The sequence below is a fragment of the Mirounga angustirostris genome, unplaced genomic scaffold (genome assembly GCF_029215605.1).
Source record: "Mirounga angustirostris isolate CCGP_5_RB_7025 unplaced genomic scaffold, mMirAng1.0.hap1 SCAF_13, whole genome shotgun sequence".
NCBI lineage: Eukaryota > Metazoa > Chordata > Mammalia > Carnivora > Phocidae > Mirounga > Mirounga angustirostris.
The window spans coordinates 57,168,207-57,189,129 of NW_026991721.1; the positions used below are offsets into that span (position 1 = coordinate 57,168,207).

General features: G+C 40.4%; 1 protein-coding gene and 1 pseudogene across 4 annotated transcripts in view; both read right to left on the reverse strand.

Moving 5' to 3' along the window:
- Nucleotides 1–20,923, reverse strand: part of RNF121 (ring finger protein 121) — an 82,718-nt gene that overhangs the window by 49,785 nt on the left and 12,010 nt on the right. For 3 of the 4 annotated variants that reach the window (XM_054512102.2, XM_064576991.1, XM_045894339.3), the window contains exon 2: nucleotides 2,601–2,638. In XM_054512102.2, coding sequence (XP_054368077.2) covers nucleotides 2,601–2,632 — 32 coding nt within the window. In that variant the 5' untranslated portion in view covers nucleotides 2,633–2,638. Of the gene's footprint in view, nucleotides 1–2,600; nucleotides 2,639–6,052; nucleotides 6,191–20,923 lie in introns of those variants that run through there. The other variant, XM_064576990.1, reaches the window with a different exon arrangement.
- Nucleotides 8,620–10,525, reverse strand: LOC123857468 (diphthamide biosynthesis protein 3-like; annotated as a pseudogene).

Sequence of the window (20,923 nt, forward strand, 5' to 3'; positions counted from 1 at the left end):
TGGGAAAGAGGACCCAGGAGAAGCCTGTTGTCACTGCCCATTTCAGTCCTATTTCAACCTGTCACTGGAAGGAGAAAGTAACCCAGAGAGAAGGATATAGCCATAAAATCTCATACTCTTAGTCAATGATATTTATAACACCAATAAAGAGTACTATTGCAGATGTGTACTAATTCCAGGGTTAAAGTCTTGCTTTATTTGTCCTATCCTCTCTGTCAGGACCAGGGATCCTAGTCTAAGACTAGCTAAAGCCTGAAAAATCTGGACTGCTTCAACTTTGTACGAATCCAACAGTGTCCTCACCATCAGCATCCACAGGTAAATAGCCTCCTCAAGAGCTTAAGGAAGAGTGCAACTGGAAACTCTTATTTAATCTAAGGCTGGCATTCTCTGGTCCAGAAGACTGGCAACAAGTGATTCTCTTGGCCAACACCTTCCTTTAAGAATAGAGTCAGAGTCAGCCAACAGAGAAATGAGGAAGGAGTTAGAAAAATAAATACAAATACAGCCTGTAGTCAGGAGCTTTTATGCCAATTCTCCATACCTGAGGCTATTAGGGAGAGAGGGAAAGGACAACATAAATGGTATCTTCATAGAGTTCCCAAGGGCAATGACAGACTATTCAAGAAGAACCCAATGGGATGAATTATAGACAGACAAACGATAAAGCAAATACAGTGAAAAGTTAACTGTAGAATCTAGGTGGTGGGCCTAAAGGTGTTTATTGTATAATCTTTCAACTTTTCTGAGATTTTTCACAATAAAATGTTAGGGAGGAAATATGGTAGGGGCAGTGGGCAGCTAAATGTCAGCAGCCAGCCACAGCACCTCAGGGTTCATCTTACATCAACTCATTCAGGGTGGGAGATTCTGACAAAAAAATAGTACGGGTGGGAGTCAGAAACTTAGGTTCAGACATCCATGTGGACTTGGCCAAGAAAATTCACATCTCTACATCACAATTTCTTCATCTGTCCAAGGAGTCCATATCTTTGCTGCTTCCCTCATAGGGTTGTTGTGAGGATAAGCTAAACTAAAAGGGCAAAGGACACTTTAAAAACCTAAGTACTGTGGGGAGTTATAAAGATAACAGATAAATTTCTTATTCTCAGACAGTATATGACTAAATGGATGTACACAACAAAAATACCAAATATGGAGAAAAGACCAGAGAACAACAACTCTGGTTCAGGTTCCCACGCAATGCAAACATTATCTTTACAATCTTTGTTTGAATACTTCCACTGGCTGAGAACATATGCCTCTTAAAGTAATTCGAGGACCATCTATCTGGCACATTGTAGGTACTCACATGTGCTAATAAAGGAATAAAACTCCAATACTTTAAGGGCAGGAGCTCACTACCTCTCAATATACCACGATTATTAAAAATGTCTGATGAGACAAAATCCATCTTTCTATAGCTTCAATCCACTGGACCTAATTTTATACTCTGGAACAACAAAGGACATAATCATTCTTCTTTCCCAATGCTGCTCTTTCAAAGATTTATATGATCTTATTTAAAAAACCAAAACAAAAACAATCCTCTTCCTACCACCACTTTTCTATGCCCTTTTACGCTAACAGTTCTAGATCTTTTCAATGCTATTCATATTACATAATGTGAAAACCATTAATCCTGGTTGCCTTCTTCTAGATGTTATCTAACTGAAGATCTTCTTAATATGCAGTGTTTACAACAAAATTAGCGTGGACTCAGTGAAGCATGGTGCAATTCATCTCCCTAAAGCAGACAGTATATTTCTATGAACATCTTCCAAATTTTGGAATGTTTTGGTAGCTGAGGTATACAACTGGTGCATATTAAGTTTAAAGCTTTCTAAAATCTTCCTGGGTTTGTCATGTAAGTTGGTATCTTTGTCGTTCTCTATTTTAATAATCTAAATGAAAGGGTTTTTTTGTATTATTAATCAAATTTACATAGTTGATTCCAGCTCACTGGTCAGCTACCTTGTGGGGCAAACACTCTGAAGGCTCTTTGATGAGTAATCATGATAATAAGGTATTTGTTGACTGTTGACTCACTCTGGTTACAAAGCAAGTTAGTGGCAGAGTTGAGATCAGAAGACACTATTCCCATTTTTCAGCCAGATCTCTCTGCTCTGTTTCATGGATAATGATGATGTTAATGATGATAGTCACCTGCAAAGCAGGTAACACTTACTGGAAGCTTACCACATGCCAGGCATTGTTCTAAGAATTTCACATATATTAATAGTCCTCACAACAACTCTATCAGGTGTAGGTACTGTTGCAACCTTCATTGTGCAAACTGAGGAAACTAAGGTAGTAAGAAATCAAGTTAACTTGCCTAAGATAGCATAGCTAGGAAATGGCAGAACTAGTAGTATTTAAACCCAGATAAATAGTTTGGTGCAATTACCTATTTACTCCCCAGGACTGAAGGAGCTACTCAGGAGTAACCCAAGTACTGGAGAAGATCACAAATGACCTCTCCTACTAGTCAAGAGTAATGGCTTCCCCACAGACAAGGAAGCAAAAGGGTAGATATACAACTCTATTAGTAGGATTAATTTACAGTTCCCAGCCTGAGGGGCCCACACTGTCACACTTACCTCCACTGCTCCTCTGGGGAGAGGTCTGACATATCAACCTATAGAAAAACAACACCAAAAAAATCCATTACTGTCTTAGAACTGTGCCTGCCCAAATAAGGTACTCATACATTCATCATTATCTTCAAGGAATTATGAGAAGCTTCAAGTGTCACAATCTTTATGAAGCCTTCCCCAATACTCTACTTCCCACTGATCTCTCCCTTCTCTAACCACTTACTTTTTTTTTTTAAGATTTTTTTTTTTTAATTTATTTGACAGAGAGAGGCACAGCGAGAGAGGGAACACAAGCAGGGGGAGTGGGAGAGGGAGAAGCAGGCTTCCCGCCGAGCAGGGAGTCCGATGTGGGACTCGATCCCAGGACCCGGGGATCATGACCTGAGCCGAAGGCAGACGCTTAACGACTGAGCCACCCAGGCGCCCTCTAACCACTTACTTTATCTCATGTCTATGACTGACAGTATATTGCATGTCTATGCTAGGCAATGAGGACAGGAGAGTAAACCTAGCTCCTAAGATGCTCACAGCCTAGTCAAGAAGTCACACATATATACAGAAAATTTCTTGACTACATGCTGAGGACTAGCTATGGAAGAATAAAGAAATGGCTTCTGATCCAATTTGCAGTGTTATAGACTGGCAAAGACCTCCTGGAGAAGACGTGAAATATCATCCAGATGAAGAAATGGGAGAAATACGTTCCAGGCAAAGGGACTAACTAACGTGAAGATGAAGGAATAAAGTTGCGTAGCATACAAATAAATGAGTATGGCTAGGGCAAAAAGTATGAATTAGGATTAGTGGGAGATGAAGCTAGATAAAATATTCTGTCATATGCCATCTGACTCTAACTGGCCCCATGGCAGCAGGCAGCACATCATTAGACTAGGGAGAATTAAGCTTTAGTCCCTGCTCTGCTATTAACTAGCAGTATGACCTTCCAACTTCAAAGTTCTGGTTCTATTTGTTAGTTCTTGTCCTTTAGAGCAGGGTTTCTCAACCTTGGCACTATGGATATTTTGGGACTGGATAATTCTTTGGTGAGGTAGGGAGCATTCCGTACATTGTAGGATGTTTTAGCAGCATCCCTGGCCTCTAGCCACTAGATGGCACAGAAGCAACAATGTTTACAGACATTGTAAAATGTCCCCCGTGGGATGAAAATTGCCTCCAGCTGAAAACCACTGCTCAAGAATAATACTAAACTCTTTGAGTTCATGACTCAAGTCTTCTACTTCCTTACAGCCATACAAAAGCATAACCAAGTGTCAGTACATAAGTCAAAAACATTACATTCATACATTCTTACACTGACCTGAGCTGAAAACGTTTCTTGATATAGAGGAGAGAGACAAGGCCTCAAAGGACTCATTCAACAAATATTCCTTTAGTACTTATGAGGTTCAAGGCCCAATTTCTCACTGTTCCTATGATAACTTCAGAAAAGTACTTTACAAAGAATGTTTGAAATAAAATGGGCAGGACTCTCCTACTGAGTCAAATCAGCACGTATTTACCAGGCATCCTTTATGTGTGTGTACTGTGTATTCCCATCACTATTTAGGGAGGGCTTTCTGATTTGTACATGTCCCAGCTAAGTTTAAAAAAAAAAAAAAAACTCAAGGCTTTGCCAGGGTAATGAAGTCAACCACCTCCTCCCTTTTCCTACTTCACACAATGCCTCACAGAATGTATTCAGGTGTCAGGTCTTCATTTCCCTAGAATAACAGAGGTCCCATAATATCCCAGGACAAGTAGATATAAGAAATGGAAATGCCCATTTGGGTGGTACCTGAGCAGAAAATTAAGGACCACATTTCTATTTTTTAAAGATTTATTTGAGAGAGAGAGAGAAAGAAAGAGCATGCAAGCAGGGGAGAGGCAAAGAGAGAGGGAGACAAGCAGACTCCCCACTGAGCACGGTGCCCCGATGTGGGGCTTGATCCCAGAACCCCAAGATCATGACCTGAGCCAAAAGCAGACTCTTAACCGACTGAGCTACCCAGGCGCCCCGGACCACACTTCTAAATAAACAGTCCAATACAGGTTTCCTGCTACCTATCAAAACTCTTTTCCTTTTTTCCAACTTGGACCTGTGTCTTGCCAAGCCAGTCTGTTCACTGTCTCAAAACATATGGGACTCATTCCTATCTCTGGGCCTTTGCATATTCTTCCTTCTGCTTGCAATGTTTCCCTCTCTTTTATCCATCCAAATCCAACTTGTCCTTTGAGAGCCCAGCTGCAATTTCACCTTCCCTCAAGAAGCCTGCCCTGATTCCCTAGCTTAGTGAATTTGGCCCTCTGCTTTTCTCAAGCACGGATTTTTCTCCTTACTCAAAGGGTGGCACAAAGACTAGTATCAGCATTGTCTGGGTGCTTGTTAGAAATGCAGAATCTCAGGCATCACTCCAGACCCACTGAATCAGAATCCTACTTTTAATAAGGTCTCCAGATGATTCATATGCATATTAAATCTATGAAGCACTGTTCCATACCAGTCATTCATAGTCTTATCTTAAATGTGATTTCCAAGTGATGTAACTGCTTTTTTAAAAAGATTTTATTTATTTATTTATTTGACAGAGAGAGAGAGAGTGTGTATAAGCAGTGAGAGGGGCAGGCAGAGGGAAAGGAAGAAGCAAGCTCCCCGCTGAGCAGGAGGCCGGATGCAGGGCTCAATCCCAGGACCCTGGGATCATGACCTAAGCCTAAAGCAGACGCTTGACTGAGTGAGCCACTCAGGTGCCCCGATGTAACTGCTTAAGGCCAGAACCAGGACTAAGGAAGGTGGAGGTAAGCCAAGGGACCTAGGGCTCAAAATTTAAGGAGGCACTCATTGTCAGGTACTGACCCTCCATGCGCATGACCTTGAAAGTGAGTGCCTTGTTTGCTTCACCCTAGTCCTGGCCTGCTTATGTCTACCTTGCTTCCATCCCATAAACCTGGAAGATCCCACAGAGCCAAGGAGAATACACTGCTTTGTGTCTTTCAAGGAGAATAGAACAGAGCTGAGCATATACTAAGCACTCAGTGAGTACTAGGGGAATTGAACAGAATTCTCTCCAATACGATAATAAGTGTGCTGACAAACCAGCACCCCACCTGGAGATGCTTAAATGGGAGTATAAATAAACACATGAAAAATACTTAGTAGGTATCCGGGAAAGAAGTATTCATTTGATACCAGGAGGCACTCAGAAACTCATGTTTGTCAAAACAAAAAGAAACAACACAACTACATCTCCAAAGAAGCAAGACGACTCCACTGAAGGGTAAACTAAGGAAGATCCAAAGAACTGGGCCAGCCATGGGGTGTCTCTCCATGATGGTGGTCAAGCATGTTACTACCTATACCTTAGGCTCTCCGTCTAGAAAATAGAGAATAAGACTTCTGACTTCATTGTGGGGCTGTGAGGGTAAGAACATTCAAGGTGACCAAGTGATTTCCTTACCTTTCCTCCTGGGAGAGTGGAAGCACTTTATAAAGTATCAGGAGAGGCTGTGGAACCGAATGTTGATGAAGCACAGGACACTACTGCTTCCAGAGCCTCAGGGAAAATACCTCAGAAGGGCAAGCACTAAGGCTGAGACTAGACCTGGGCTTAGAGGACTGTTCAGCACTTCATGGAATACTATGAATGCAAAGAGTAGAGACATGATTTGGCTTTAGTAGTTGCCTCCTGAACCAAACAATTCTTTAAACTACATCCATATTGGTCTTCTAGCACAAGTGGAAAAACAGGGAAAGCTGTAAACCATAGCTATAATTAACCCGTACCATCTGGAAATACATCTTTATTTGCTCCCTCATTAATGAGTTTATTCATCTGGGTCCAAGCAGTAAGTCAGTCTGATTGTGCCCTGTCCAGAGCTCAGGTAGCTAATTGAGGAGGCTCTCCAGGCATGGTTACTGACTGATGGGTTCACATCCAACTCCCAAGACCCACACATAGAATGTTTTCTTGCCAACCAATCCCTCCCCTCCTAGAAGCTCACAAAGCCCTTAGTAGTATCAATCTACCTAAGTCCAGATTTGAAAGAAGTTAAATCAAAAATGTCAAGCAGAGAGCAAGAGAAAATTTCATAAAAACAGAAAATGCTCAGGTGCAAGATTCAGGGACCCACCCCTGTAACCCAACAGGCCTCTTGTACCCCACAAATATTGGATACTCTGTGGTCTGAGTTTTTACACAGGCTGGTTACTTTGTCCATTAAGCCCCTCTCTTCCACCAAACTACATTATGCCTTCCTACAAAATGCTGGCCAAATCCTCCTGGCTCGAAGGCTCTTCAGACTGACCCCATTCACTGAAGAAACAAACATCCTTTACTGCCTTCCTAAGCATGGGCCAGAGCCCAGTAGCATCAGCACCCTGAGAGCTTATTAAGAAACAGAGAATCTCAGACTCTACCCCAGACCTCCTGAATCAGAATTTACACTAAATAAGATAGACAGGTAATCCATATGCCCTTTAAAAGTTTGAGAAGCCCTGCTACTGCACACCAGCACTCATTCACAACTTGTCCTACAATCATACACTTCTATGCACCTGATTCTTTTAATGACAGCTGTACTGAGATCTAATTCACATACCATAAAATCCACCCATTTAAAGTGTACTATTCAGTGCTTTTTAGTATATCGAGTTGTGCCACCACCACCACTTCTAAGTTTAGAACATTTTACCACCCCAAAAAGAAACCACATACCAGTTAGCAGTCCCTCTCCATCCTCCCCCCAGCCTAAGAAACCACTAATTTACTTTCTGTTGCTATCTACAGACTGCCTAGTCTAGATGTTTCATATAAATGGGATCATACAACATGTGGTCTTTTGTAATTGGCTTCTTTCACTTAGCATAACGTTTTCAATGTTCATCAGGTTGTAGCACGTATTGTGGTTCATTCCTTTCTTCACTGTATGGACATAGCACATTATAGCTATCCACTCATCAGTCATTGGACATTTGAGTTGTTTATACTTTTTAACTATTACAAATAATGCTGTTATGAACATTTATCTACAAGTCTTTGTGTAGACAGGTTTTCATTTCTCAAGTATATATACCTAGGAGTGAAATTGTTGGGTCATATGGTAACTCTATGTTTAACCTTTTAAGGAACTGCCAAATTGTTTTCCACAGCAGCTGCACCATTTTACATTCCCACCAGCACTGCATCAAAGTTCCAGCTTCTCCACATCCTCAACAACACTTGTTACTCTCTTCTTGATAAAAGCATCCAAGCGGGCGGGAAATGGTATCGCAACATATTTTCAATTTTGCATTTCCCTGAAGGACAGTAATGCTGAGCACCTTTTCGTAGGCTTATTGGCCATTTATATATTTTCTCTGGAGAAAAGTTTATTCAGATCCTTTGTCCATTTTTTAAAAATAGACTATTTTAGATCAGTTTTAGGCTCACAGCAAAACTGAATGGAAAATACAGAGATTACCCATATGTTCCCTGCACCCAAATATGCAGAGCCTCCCCCATTATCAACATCCCCCACCAGAGTAGTACATTTGTTCCAACTGATGAACCTACCCTGACACATCATTTCACCCAAAGTTCATAGTTTACCTTAAAGTTCATTATTGATGTTATATAGCCTACTGGTTTGGGCAAATGTATAATGTATACAGAGATGTATGCAACACTCAAGTATCATACAGAGTAGCTTCACTGTCCTAAAAATCCTCTGTGCTCTGCTTATTTATCCCTCTATCCCCCCAACCCCTATCAAACACTTATCTTTTTACTGTCTCTATGGTTTTGACTTCTCTAGAATGTCATATAGTTAAAATCAGATGTAGCCTCTTTACACTGGCTTCTTTGACTTAGTAATATGCATTTAAGATTCCTCTATGTCGGGCGCCTGGGTGGCTCAGTTGGTTAAGCAACTGCCTTCGGTTCAAGTCATGATCCTGGAGTCCCGGGATCGAGTTCCGCATCGGGCTCCCTGCTCAGCAGGGAGTCTGCTTCTCCCTCTGACCCTCCACCCTCTCATGCACTCTCTCTATGATTCTCTCTCATTCTCTCTCTCTCAATAAATAAATAAAAATCTTAAAAAAAAAAGATTCCTCTATGTCTTTTCATGGTTTAATCACTCATTTCTTCTTAGTGAATAATATTCACAAAGATATTCCATTGTCTGGATGTACCACAGTTTATTTATCCACTCACCTACTGAAGGACATCTTGATTACTTCCAACATTTGGCAACTGTGAATAAAGCTGCTATAAACATCTGTGTGCAGGTCTCTGTGTGGACATAGATTTTCAACTCTTATGGGGAAATGCTAGAGAGCACAATTACTGGATTGTATGGTAATAGTGTGTTTAGTAAATTACTATTAGTAATTTGTGTCCTCTTTTTTTCTTAGTTAGCCTGGCTACAGACCTACCAGTTTTATCAATCTTTCAAAGGATCAGATTTTGATTTTGATTTTCTTTACTGATTTCTTACTTTTAATTCATTGATTTCTGCTGTTTTTCATTATTTCTTTTCTTCTGCTTAATCAGGTTTTAATTTGCTCTTTTTCTTTCCAAAGGTGGATCCTTAGGTGATTGATTTTATTTTATTTTCTTATTTTTTTCATGTCGTGGACTTGCTTCTTTAATTGGAGATGAACTCAGCAGCCAATGGCAAGGATCCACACTCTAACAAAAGAGCCAACTACAGAATGGTGGTCCTCTCAAAGAAACCAGTAACTTGCATTTGATTTATCCAGCTTGGCTCATTCCCAAATGTTTAAGATTTGGATTCCTAAAGTCTTCTTCAGCATTTAACTACTTCTCTGTGGGTGGAAGCAGCTGGGACTGTTTGTCCACACATAAACTGATCCTTGTCATAAATCACTTTTATAATGAGAAAGCAGCTAGGACACGCTGCCATGTCTTCCTCATTCTCCTAATCTTCCTTGGTGATGCACAAGCTATCCCCACACGGGAAGGGGTATAAATGTCTCCAAGTCTTCATCATATTGGAAGTCCTCAATCTCCACCTCATCATGAAACACAGCCATCGTCACTGGGGCCAGGTGAGGTCTGCCACCTCCACTTACCAACACTGCCCTGGGACAGTCTAACTTGGCAGGCTCAGGCCCCAGCCCCGGTGATTGATTTTAGATCTTTCGTCTCTTCCCTCTAAGCATGGTTTTTGCTGCATCCCACAAATTTTGGTAAGTTGTATTTCCACTTTCATTTAGTTCAAATGTATTTAAATTTCTCTTGAGATTTCTTCTTTGATCCATATTTAGAAGTATGTTGCTTGATCTTCAAGTATTTATGGATTTTCTAGCTGTCATTCTGTTACTGATTTCTAGCTGAATTCCATTATGCTCTGACAGGGGACAATGTATGATTCCTATTCTTTTAAATTTGTTGTGTTTTATGGCCCACTTTGTGGTCTATCTTGGTGAATGTTCCATGTAAACTTGAGAATGTCTCTATTCTGCTGTTGTCAGATGAAGCAGTCTATAGATGTCCATTATATCCAGTTGATTGACGGTGTTACTGAATTCAGCTATGTCTTTACTGACTTTCTGCCTGCTGAATCTGTTCATTTCTGACACAGGAATGTTGAACTCTCCAACTAGAAAAGTGGATTTGTCTATTTCTCTTTGCAATTCTATCAGTTTTTGCCTCACATATTTTGACACCCTTGTGTTAGGCACATACATATTACAGATTGTTATGTCTTCTTGAAGGCCTGACTCTTTCATTACTACATAATGCCCCCCTTGATCCCTAATAACTTTCCTTCTCTAAAATCTGCTCTTTCTGGGATGCATGGGTGGCTCAGTTTGTTAAGCACTCAACTCTTCATTTTGACTCAGGTAATGATCTCAGGGTCATGAGATCGAGCCCTGCATCAGGCTGCACACTCAGTGGGGAGTCTGCTTAAGATTTTCTCCCTCTCCCTTTGCCCCTCCTGCTCCCCCACCCGCTCGCATGCTCGTGCTCTCTCTAAAATAAATAAATAAATCTTTGAAGTCTGCTCTTTCTGAAATATAGCTAGTCTTGCTTTCTTTTGATTAATATTAGTATGGTATATCTTTCTCCATTCATTTACTTCTAATTTATATGTGTCCTTTTACTTAAAATGAGTTTCTTATTTTTTATCCACTCTGACCATCTTTTAATTGGTGCATTTAGACCACTGATGTTCAAAGTAACTACTGATATAGTTGGATTAATATCCACTATATCTGTTAATATTTTGTTTGTTGTCCTTGTTCTTGGCTCCTGTTTTTTTCTTCCAAGCTTTTGTGATTTTTTTTTTTTTTTTAAAGTAGGCTCCATGCCCAGGGTGGAGTCCAACATGGGGCTTGAACTCACAACCCTGAGATCAAGACCTGAGCTGAAATCAAGAGTTGGAAGCTCAACCGACAGCCACCCAGACACCCCCAAGCTTTTGTGATTTTAATTGAGAATTTTATATATTATATTTTCTCCCCTTTCTCAGCCTATCACTTATATTTCTGTTTTTATTTGTTTTAGTGGTTGCCCTAGAGTTTGCAGTATACATTTACAACTAATTAAGTCCACTTTTTTTTTTTTTAAAGATTTTATTTATTTATTCATGAGAGACAGAGAGAGAGAGAGAGAGGCAGAGGGAGAAGCAGGCTCCCAAGGAGCAGGGAGCCCGATGCGGGACTCGATCCCAGGACACTGGGATCATGACCTGAGCCGAAGGCAGACGCTTAACCATCTGAGCCACGCGGGCGCCCTAATTAAGTCCACTTTCAAATAATACTATACCACTTCATGGGTAATGTAAGTACCTTATAACAAAATAATCCTAATTCCTCCCTCCCACCCTTTGTTTCATTGCTGTCATTCATTTAACTTTTTCATAAGCATATCTATACATGCACACACATACATAGACACATAAATGCATACATAATCAAATGCAGTGTTGTATAATTATTCTGAAAAAACTGCTATGCTAGATCAATTAAAAGTAAAAAAAAAAGGAGCATCTACAAAAATACTATAGCTTACATTATATTCAATGGTGAAAGACAAAATACTTTTCCATTAAGATCAGAAACAATGTCAGCATGTCTACCCTCACCACTACTATTCAACATGACACTGAAGTTTTTAGCCAGCACGATAAGGCAATAAAAGGAGATAAAAGGCACACAAATTGGAAAGAAATAAAACTGCCCCTATTTGCAGATGACATGATGTCCTATGTAGAAAATCCCAAAATCTACAAAAAGAAAAAAATCCTAGAATAAGAGAGTTCAGCAATATGGGAGAATACAATATAAACACACTCAAAAAATACACTTCTATATATTAGCAATGAACACATGAAAACTGAAATTAATACAAAATTTACAATCATTCATAAAAAAATAAGTAAAATAAATATTTCTATTCTATCTTCACTTATTCCTTTTCTGATACTTCCTTCCTTTATGTAAATCTGAGCTTCTGACCTCTATCATTTTCCTTCTCTCTAAAGAACTTCTTTTAACATTCCTCGCAAGGCAGGTCTACTGGGAACAAATTCTCTCATTTTTGCTTGTCTTTACTTCTCCTTCTCTCTTGAAGCGTAAAGAATTCTAGGCTGGTGGAGTTTTTTCTCAACTTTTTTTTTTTTTAAAGAGAGACAGCATGAGCAGGCATGGTGGGGGCGACAGAGGGAGAGAGAGAATCTTAAGCAAGCACCGCGCCTAGCACGGAGCCTAACATGGGGCTCAACCTCACGAGCCTGAGATCATCACTTGAGCTGAAATCAAGAGTCAGACACTTTGACTGAGTCACTCAGGCGCCCCTTTTCTCAACACTTTAAACATTTCATTCTACCTCTTCTTGATTGCATGGTTTCTGAGGAAAACTTGGATATAATTCTTATCTTTGCTTCTCTGTAGGTAAGGTGGTTTTTCCTCTGGTTTCCTTCAGGACTTTCTATTTTTGATTTTCTAGTTTGAAAAATGATATGTCTAGGTGTAGTTTTTTTGGCATGGAAGGTTTGTGTTTCATTGTTGTTGTTTTGGCATTTATCTTGCTTGGGTATTTTCTGAGCTTCCTGGATCTGTTGTTTGCTGTCTGACATTAATTTGGGCAATTCTCAGTCATTATTGTTTCAAATATTTCTTCTGTTTCTCTCTCTTTTCTTCTTCTGGTATTCCCATGATGTGAATGTCTTAAGTCTGTTTGGGCTGCTGTTACAAAATGCAATAGATTGGGTGTGGCTTATAAACAACAAATATTTATTTCTCACATTTCTGGAGGGTGGGACGTCCAGGATGATGGCACCAGATTTTGTGTCTGGTAAGGGCTTCTGGGTTCATAGATGGCCATCTTTTTGCCATGTCCTCAAATGGTAGAAGGGGCTAGGGAGCTCTGTGGGGCCTCTTTTATAAGGGCACAAATCCCAATTATGAGGGCTCTGCCCTTATGACCTAATCACCTCCCAAAAGCTCCACCATCTTACACCATCACATTAGGAATTAAAATTTCAACCTATGAATTTGGGGGGAACACAAATATTCAGACTATAGCAATGTATATCACAACTTTTGTAGTTGTCCCATGGTTCTTAGATATTGTTTTTTCTAATGTCTTTTCTCTTTACTTTTCACTTTTATAGGTTCCTACTGAGATACCCTCAAGCTCAGAGATTCTTTCCTCAGCCATGTCCAATCTACTGATAAGCCCATCAAAGGCATTTTTCATTTCTGCTACAGTGTTTTTGATCTCTAGTGTTTCTTAGAATTTCCATCTCTCTTGTTCTTGCATGCTGTCTACTTTATCCATTAGAGCTACAAGCATATTAATCATAGTTGTTTTAAATTCCTGGTCTAATAATTCCAACATCCCTGCCATATATGAGTCTAATTCTGATGCTTGGTTTTTCTTTTCAAACTGTGCTTTTGGGGCATCTGGGTGGCTCAGTCAGTTAAGTGTCCAACTCTTGATCTCAGCTCTGGTCTTGATCCCAGGGTCGTGTGAGTTCAAGCCCCACAATGGGCTCCATGCTGGGCAGGGAGCCTACTTAAAAAAACAAAAAACTATGCTTTTTGTCTTTTGGTATGTCTTATAATTTTTTCTTGATAGCTGGGCAGGATACGCCCAGTAAAAGGCACTGCTATAAATAGGCCTTTACTAATGTGGTATAGTAAGGTGTGGAGGGAGGGGAAACATCCTATAGTCCAATGACTGAATTTCAGTCTTTTAGTGAGCCTATGCCTCTGGAGTATGAACTTCACAAGTGCTTCTCAGTTCTTCACTCACCCCTCTTAGGTGGGAGAGGATGGCTTGAGTGGGCTGGAGTTTGGCATTTCCCTTCTCCTACATGGAAGCCCAGAGCTGGCTAGAGTTGGGTATTTCCCTTCCCCTGGGTCAGTTAGCCTCTGGCTAACTAGTTTCTCCTGATGGCAGACCTTGTTAACAACAGAATGCTCTGCATAGTTCCTTTGTCCCCCGCCAGAAGCATGAGGGGATTTTTCTCAACACTCAGTTTAAGAACCTAATGGATATCCAGGAGGTAGAATTCACAAAATGGCGGGGGGGGGCCCTCAATGACTTGAGTCTCCCTGGAGCTTTTAACTCAGAGTTGTCCAAAGTGAGCCTCCAGCAATTCATCAACAATTACAGCCCAGGTTTCCCTACTCCAGGACTGGTTCCCACAGACGTCTGCCTCTGTAAGTTGTGATTCTCTGTATTCAACTATTGGTCTCTCCAATTTTCCAGGCAGCAGTTTGCCCTTATGAACTCACTTCTCTTACAAGAGAGAAGAGATTATTGATTTTATCAATAAGAATTATTGATTTTTCAGTTTGTTCGGCTTTTTACTTGTTGTTAGGACAAAGTGGTGACTTCCAAGCTTCTTACATGCCGTATCAGAAACTTTTGTCCATTTTTTAATGGCATTATTTACATTTTTATTGTTGAGTCATAGAAGTTCTGATATATGACTTGCAAATATTTTCTCCCATTCTGTGGGTTCTCTTTACTTTCTTGATGGTGTCCTTTCCAACACAAAGTTTTTCATTTTGGTAAGTCCAACTTATTTATTTTTTTCTTTAGTTCCTTGTGCTTTTGGTGTCATATCTAAGAAACGATAATGATTTGGCCATGATTTAGGACTATGTTTTCTTCTAAAAATTTTATAGTTTTAGTTATTATATTTAGGTCATTGGTCCATTCTGAGTTAATTTTTGTATATGGTATGAGGTAGGGATCAACTTCATTCTTTTGCATGTGGCTAACTAGTTGTCTCAGCCTCATTTGTTAAGAAGACCATTTATTCCCCATGTGCACCTGATTCTTCACACTGGCTCTTCTCTAAGATGGTACAATACCCTTGTTTCCCACATCATTTTCTCAAGTATCCTCAAACTCTATAAACTTTGCTGACAGAACATCAGAAAAGACCAAGAGATAGTTGGAGAACTGTATATAATACCATAAATAAGTACATAAACAAGAAAACAAATAAATAAGGCCTCAAAGCTATCTGTGAAGTTTGACATATTTATTCATTTACTCAATTCTCATGTAAGGTACTCCTGTTCTAAATGTGCAGGTCCGGGGCTAGGTATGGGGATGCACAGATGAACAGACTTATTTCTTGCCCTTGAGAAGACAGATAAAAAATAAAATAATTCAAAAGTATGAATTTACTCAGCCCAGGGAGCACAAGTGTTTCCACTCTACAAAAGGCACAGATGAGATATAAAGGAAAGAAATGACTCGTTGAAGAGCACAGTTGCAAAGAGTGATGGGGAAAGGGTCACAGAACTTACAGGAGATATCAAAGACAGTGTTTAGGGCCTCAAATGACCAAATCAATGACCAGTCACAAAGTCCTCCTAGAGTCACAGTATGATTTTCATGAGGCCCAGGTACTTCTGCCTTTGTGTGCCCCTTTCTCCATTAAAAAAAAAAACCATACATACGTATATATTTTTAAATATAGTGCTCACTACTGGAGCAATACAGAGATGATTCTGTGCAAGGATGACATGCAAAAATATATTTTACAACTGCATTGCTATAAAGATGTATAATCCAAGCTGGACTGTATTCACTTTTTTCTTCTTAAAGGAAACTAAGACACTTTTGTGGGTTCCTGGGCACCTGTCTACTATGCCTAATGGATAAGTCAGCCCTAGGTTCTGCTGTCTCCCCACAGCTATGGAGCAAGTGTTCTCTCCCCAGCTGCCAAGTTACTTCGCTCTACTGCTTCTAAAAGTCTCTTCTCTCCTGGGCCTATCTGATCAAGCAGCATGAGGTTTAAGTTCACACTAAATTTCACTGCCTAAATCCACAATAAAAAGTAGCCTCACTCTAATCATATGAGCACTATAAAGTCATCAGAAAATCACTTGACAATAATGTGTATTCTGTGTTCAGGATAGGTTTAGATACATTCATGAATAACCACACCCCCCCCCAAAAAAGAAACAGACATATCATTGACCTGCAAACACCAAAGGCATGGGAAGCATGTACCTAGCATCTTGAAAGTACCCAATAAATATGTTTGTTCATTCAATCATAAGACAAGCATAAAACAAAGTCTATTCCCTTATAAAACTTAACTTCTAATAAGAAGACAGATAATAAACATTTAAATAAACATATATTTATACATATGAAATAAATTCTGGCAGTGTTACGAAGGAAAATAAAACATGATAAGAGAAGAAAGTGAAAAGGGAGACTATTTTGTTGCTACACTGTAGATACTCGTTTCCCCAAAAGGTTTCCAACAACATGAGAACCATGCTGGGTGAGACAGCCAGTAAAACTTACCCCATGTGGTATGTCTTAGTTCCTTGGGTTTTATCTCATTCCCACTTTTCACCCCAAGAAATGGCTTTAGGGCAACGACTACCTTTCTCAGCAAAGAGAAGAGCAGTTGAAGAGAAGAGCAGATGAGAAGAGCTAGTAATCCAGCATAGCTATTTAACTGCTCTATGTCAATAAACAGAGAACTTCCTCTATGCCTCAATTTCCCCATATATAAAATGACGGGGTTGGCTTAGGTGATTTTTGAGGTCCTTTAAAGCTAAAATGCTGTAATAATTCACACCAAATCTGTCTAACTCCCGAGCTTTGGAGTCAGCTGTAATACTCTGGCTTTCCGAACTACCACAGTTTCCTTAGTTACCACAGAACTAAAAACAAAATGCCTTCAGTGTGGTAAGGTGTGATTTAACAGGATGCTACCAAATTAAATCAATGAAACTTTACTACATGAGTACAATAGGCATGCATCAGAAATATCCATCAGGCAGGGGATGGCCTCTTGTCCTGGCTTCAAGTGCCTGCTAACTGCAAAGGGCCCTAAACTCTGGAACCCCATCCACCAGGGCAAACTGGCATTTCAGAGGTCCCAGGTGATCCTTCCAAGTTAGAGACTGATCAATCATGCAGCTAGAGACTTCATTCTTTCATAAAAATTAGAGATGAATAAACCCAACCTTTGCCCTTGAGGTATTCACAGTTGGTGGGGGGCAGGGGAGGGGAGGAGACAGGACACAACAGACTATTAACCATAATACAGTATGACCAGGATAACCACTGACATTTTAACAAAATGCTACGTAAGCACAGAGAAAGGAGAGATTAGCTATCTCCTGGACCTGGTAGGAATACAGCACACGAGGCTGGCTTCCTCCTCTATCCTGTGGGGACAGATGCTCTGGTCCGCTGGGTGATTAGGATAACAAGTACAAAGGTTCACAGGCTCTCCATATTTGTAGCTCTCCATTCTCCTTTCATTCACATTCTTCTTCAACCCCATAGCCTTGCCAACAATTCAAGGCCAATAAATCAAAGTGCAACCACTTCACTTTTAAAAAGGACCTCATGAATCAGCTGGGAATCACGCAGACGTTGAATCTGCTTAGGCAAACTTTAAGGCCTGATACGACAGCACACTTTGAGCAGGGAAGTGAAAGGAGATGCTGGCGGACACAACAGCTGTGGCTGCTGTCTGCCTGTCACCCCCACCTCTCTACCATCACCAGAAAGCCAGGCCAGCTGAGTTGGGAAGGCAAGCTCATCCTCTAGGTCAGTTGAGGGGGGAAGCTTTCTAATGTAAATTTTCAAATATATTAAAAGTAGAAGGAATAGTTTAATGACCTCTCTCCCATTCAACAATTATCAAATTTAGGGGCACCTACCATTCTTTGGTTCTTCAATTCCTTTCCCATCAAATTCCTACTTCTCAGATTAGCTTCCTCCCCACCTGGCCCTCCTCTCTCACCTTTTCCTACATGCCCTCCAACCTCCCATGTACTCTATACCTTTCTACCCATTCTTTTAGGACCCAATCCAGATGCCACCTCTTCCAGAAACCCTTCCAGAGCAAAACTATCCTTTCTATGAACTCCTAAAGCCTTCATAGTCTGTACTGTTCATCTGCTCATCATATCTACCCACCTATGGAATCTCCCTTGAATTTTTCATTGCCACACCTCAGACTTTATCCCTTGTTCTCTCCTAGACTATTGCAATGACCTCCAAGTGATCTCCCTGAATCTAATCTTGCCAGAACAGATTCACATATAAAAGCAGCCACAGTGATTTTTCTCAGATACAAAACTGACCCCACCAGCCCTCTACTTAGACAGACTGATAACTTTCTATTGCCTTCGGATTAAAGCCCGAACTTCTTTGTATGACACACAAGGTACTTCATAATCTGGTCCAACCAGCTACTTATCTCACCACTCTCCACCAAATACTCCAGCCACACTGAACCACCTACCATTCTAACATGCTCTTCCCTTTTATCGCTCAGTGCTTTGGCCAGTGCCATCTTCTCTCCCTAGAATTCTTTCCTCACCTTCACTGTCTAGTTCATCTCTATTCACTCTTGAAGATGTAGCTCAAATATCACCTCCTCCATGAGACATTCTCCACTGTTATTCATTCACACATCCATTCAACAACTGTTAGATGAACATATGCTAAGTTTTAGACTGGGGATACAATGATAAATAACAGCTCTCACTCTCAAGATGCTTAGAGTCTATTAGATCTCCTCAGGTGGAGTGATTCCTATCCTCTTCTGAAGAGATTTGCAATTTATATATATCTCCAAGGTCATATTTACTAGTTTTTATACTTGTTTCTAAGTCTATTTCCATAACTAGACTCTAAGCATCTTGAGGTCAACGATATTTTTTTTTTTTAAGATTTTATTTGACAGTGAGAGATACAGTGAGAGAGGGAACACAAGCAGGGGGAGTGGGGAGAGGAAGAAGCAGGCTTCCCAAGGAGCAGGGAGCCCAATGTGGGGCGGGATCATGACCTGAGCCGAAGGCAGACGCTTAACGACTGAGCCACCCAGGCGCCCCGGTATTTTCTTTTTTTAAAAGCTTTGTTGAGGCAACCCCTTCAGGTCCCCTCCCTCCTTGGGAGCTTTGTACTATCACTTTTGCTATCGCTCAATAAACCTTACTTTGCTGCCCATCAAAAAAAAAAAAAAAGCTTTGTTGAGGTACAGCATCCATTTTAGGTGGACAATTGAATGTTCATATATTTACAGGTTGTGCAACCATCTTATTTTATGAATCATTTCCATCACTTTAAAAACAAACCTCATGCTCATCTGCCAACTCCCCATTCACACTCCCAGACCTAATCAACCACTAATCTACTTTATATCTCTACAGATTTGCCTTGTCTGGACCTTTCATATAAATGAAATCATACAAAATGCAATTTTTGACTGGTTTCTTTCAGACAACATGTTTTTTTTTTTAAGATTTTATTTATTTATTTGAGAGAGGGAATGAGAGAGAGAGAGCGAGCATGAGAGGGGGGAGGGTCAGAGTGAGAAGCAGACTCCCTGCTGAGCAGGGAGCCCGATGCGGGACTCGATCCCGGGACTCCAGGATCATGACCTGAGCCGAAGGCAGTCGTCCAACCAACTGAGCCACCCAGGCGCCCCAGACAACATGTTTTTTCAAGGATCATCCATGTTCTAGCATATATCAGTAGTTCACTCCTTTTTCTTGCCAAATAATATTCCACTGTGTGGATATATGTTTTATTTATCCATTTATTAGTTGATAGACATTTGTATTGTTTCTACTTTGGGGCTATTATGAATATTGCTATGAACATCTGTATATAAGCTTTTCTGTGGACACATGTTTTTATTTCTCGAGTTTATGTCTCAGGAGTGGAATTACTGGGTCATCTGGTATCTCTCTGCTTAACCTTTTGAGGAACCACCAAATCATTTCCCACATCAGCTGCATCGCTTTGCATTCCCACTAGCAGCATTCCAATTTCTCCACCTCCTTGGCAACGCTTGTTATTATGTCCTTGTTATTATAGTATCAGAGTGGGTATCTCATTATGGTTTTGATTTGCATTTCTCTGATAGCTAATGATGTTTAACATCTTTTCATACACTTACTGGCCATTTGCATATTTTCTTGGGAGAAAAGTCAATTCAGATCGTTTGTCCAGTTTTTATTGGGTTATTTATCTTCTATTGCCTTGTAAGTTTTTTATATATTCTGAATCCAAGTTCCTCATCAGATAGATGATTTGCAAATATCTTCTCCCATTTAGCAATCTTACTGGATGTGAAGTGGGTCTGAGGATCATTTGAATCTTATTCTGAATCTTATTCACCTTTGTATTTCATTCAAAGAACTAGCCTGGGGGTGCCTGGGTGGCTCAGTCAGTTGAGCGGTTGAGCATGTGACTCTTGACTTCGGCTCAGGTCATGATCTCAGAGTCGTGGGACTGAGCCTCACATCAGGCTCTGTGCTCTGCAAAGAGTCTGCTTGGGATTCTCCCTCTCCCTCTGCCCCCACCCCCCATCCGTACGTGCATTCTCTCTCTCAAATAAATAAAATCTTAAAAAAAAAAAAAAAAAAAGAACTAGCCTATAATCTGGTACACTGTATATATTCAATAAATGTTAGATGGGGGCGCCTGGGTGGCTCAGTTGGTTAAGCGACTGCCTTCGGCTCAGGTCATGATCCTGGAGTCCCTGGATTGAGTCCCTGGATCGAGTCCCGCATCGGGCTCCCTGCTCGGCGGGGAGTCTGCTTCTCCCTCTGGCCCTCCTCCCTCTCATGTGCTCTCTCTCATTCTCTCTCTCTCAAATAAATAAATAAAATCTTTAAAAAAAAATAAAAAATAAAAAATAAATGTTAGATGGATGTTACTTAATGTTAACAGCTTTGACAACAAGGAATGGGCCTTACTCATTCAGCATCCCCCTCATAATTCACACCTAGCACTGCACACAAAGCACATGCTTTGGAAATACACAGAGACTGAGTAATTCTCCCTTGAACAAACAGTGGAAATGATGTC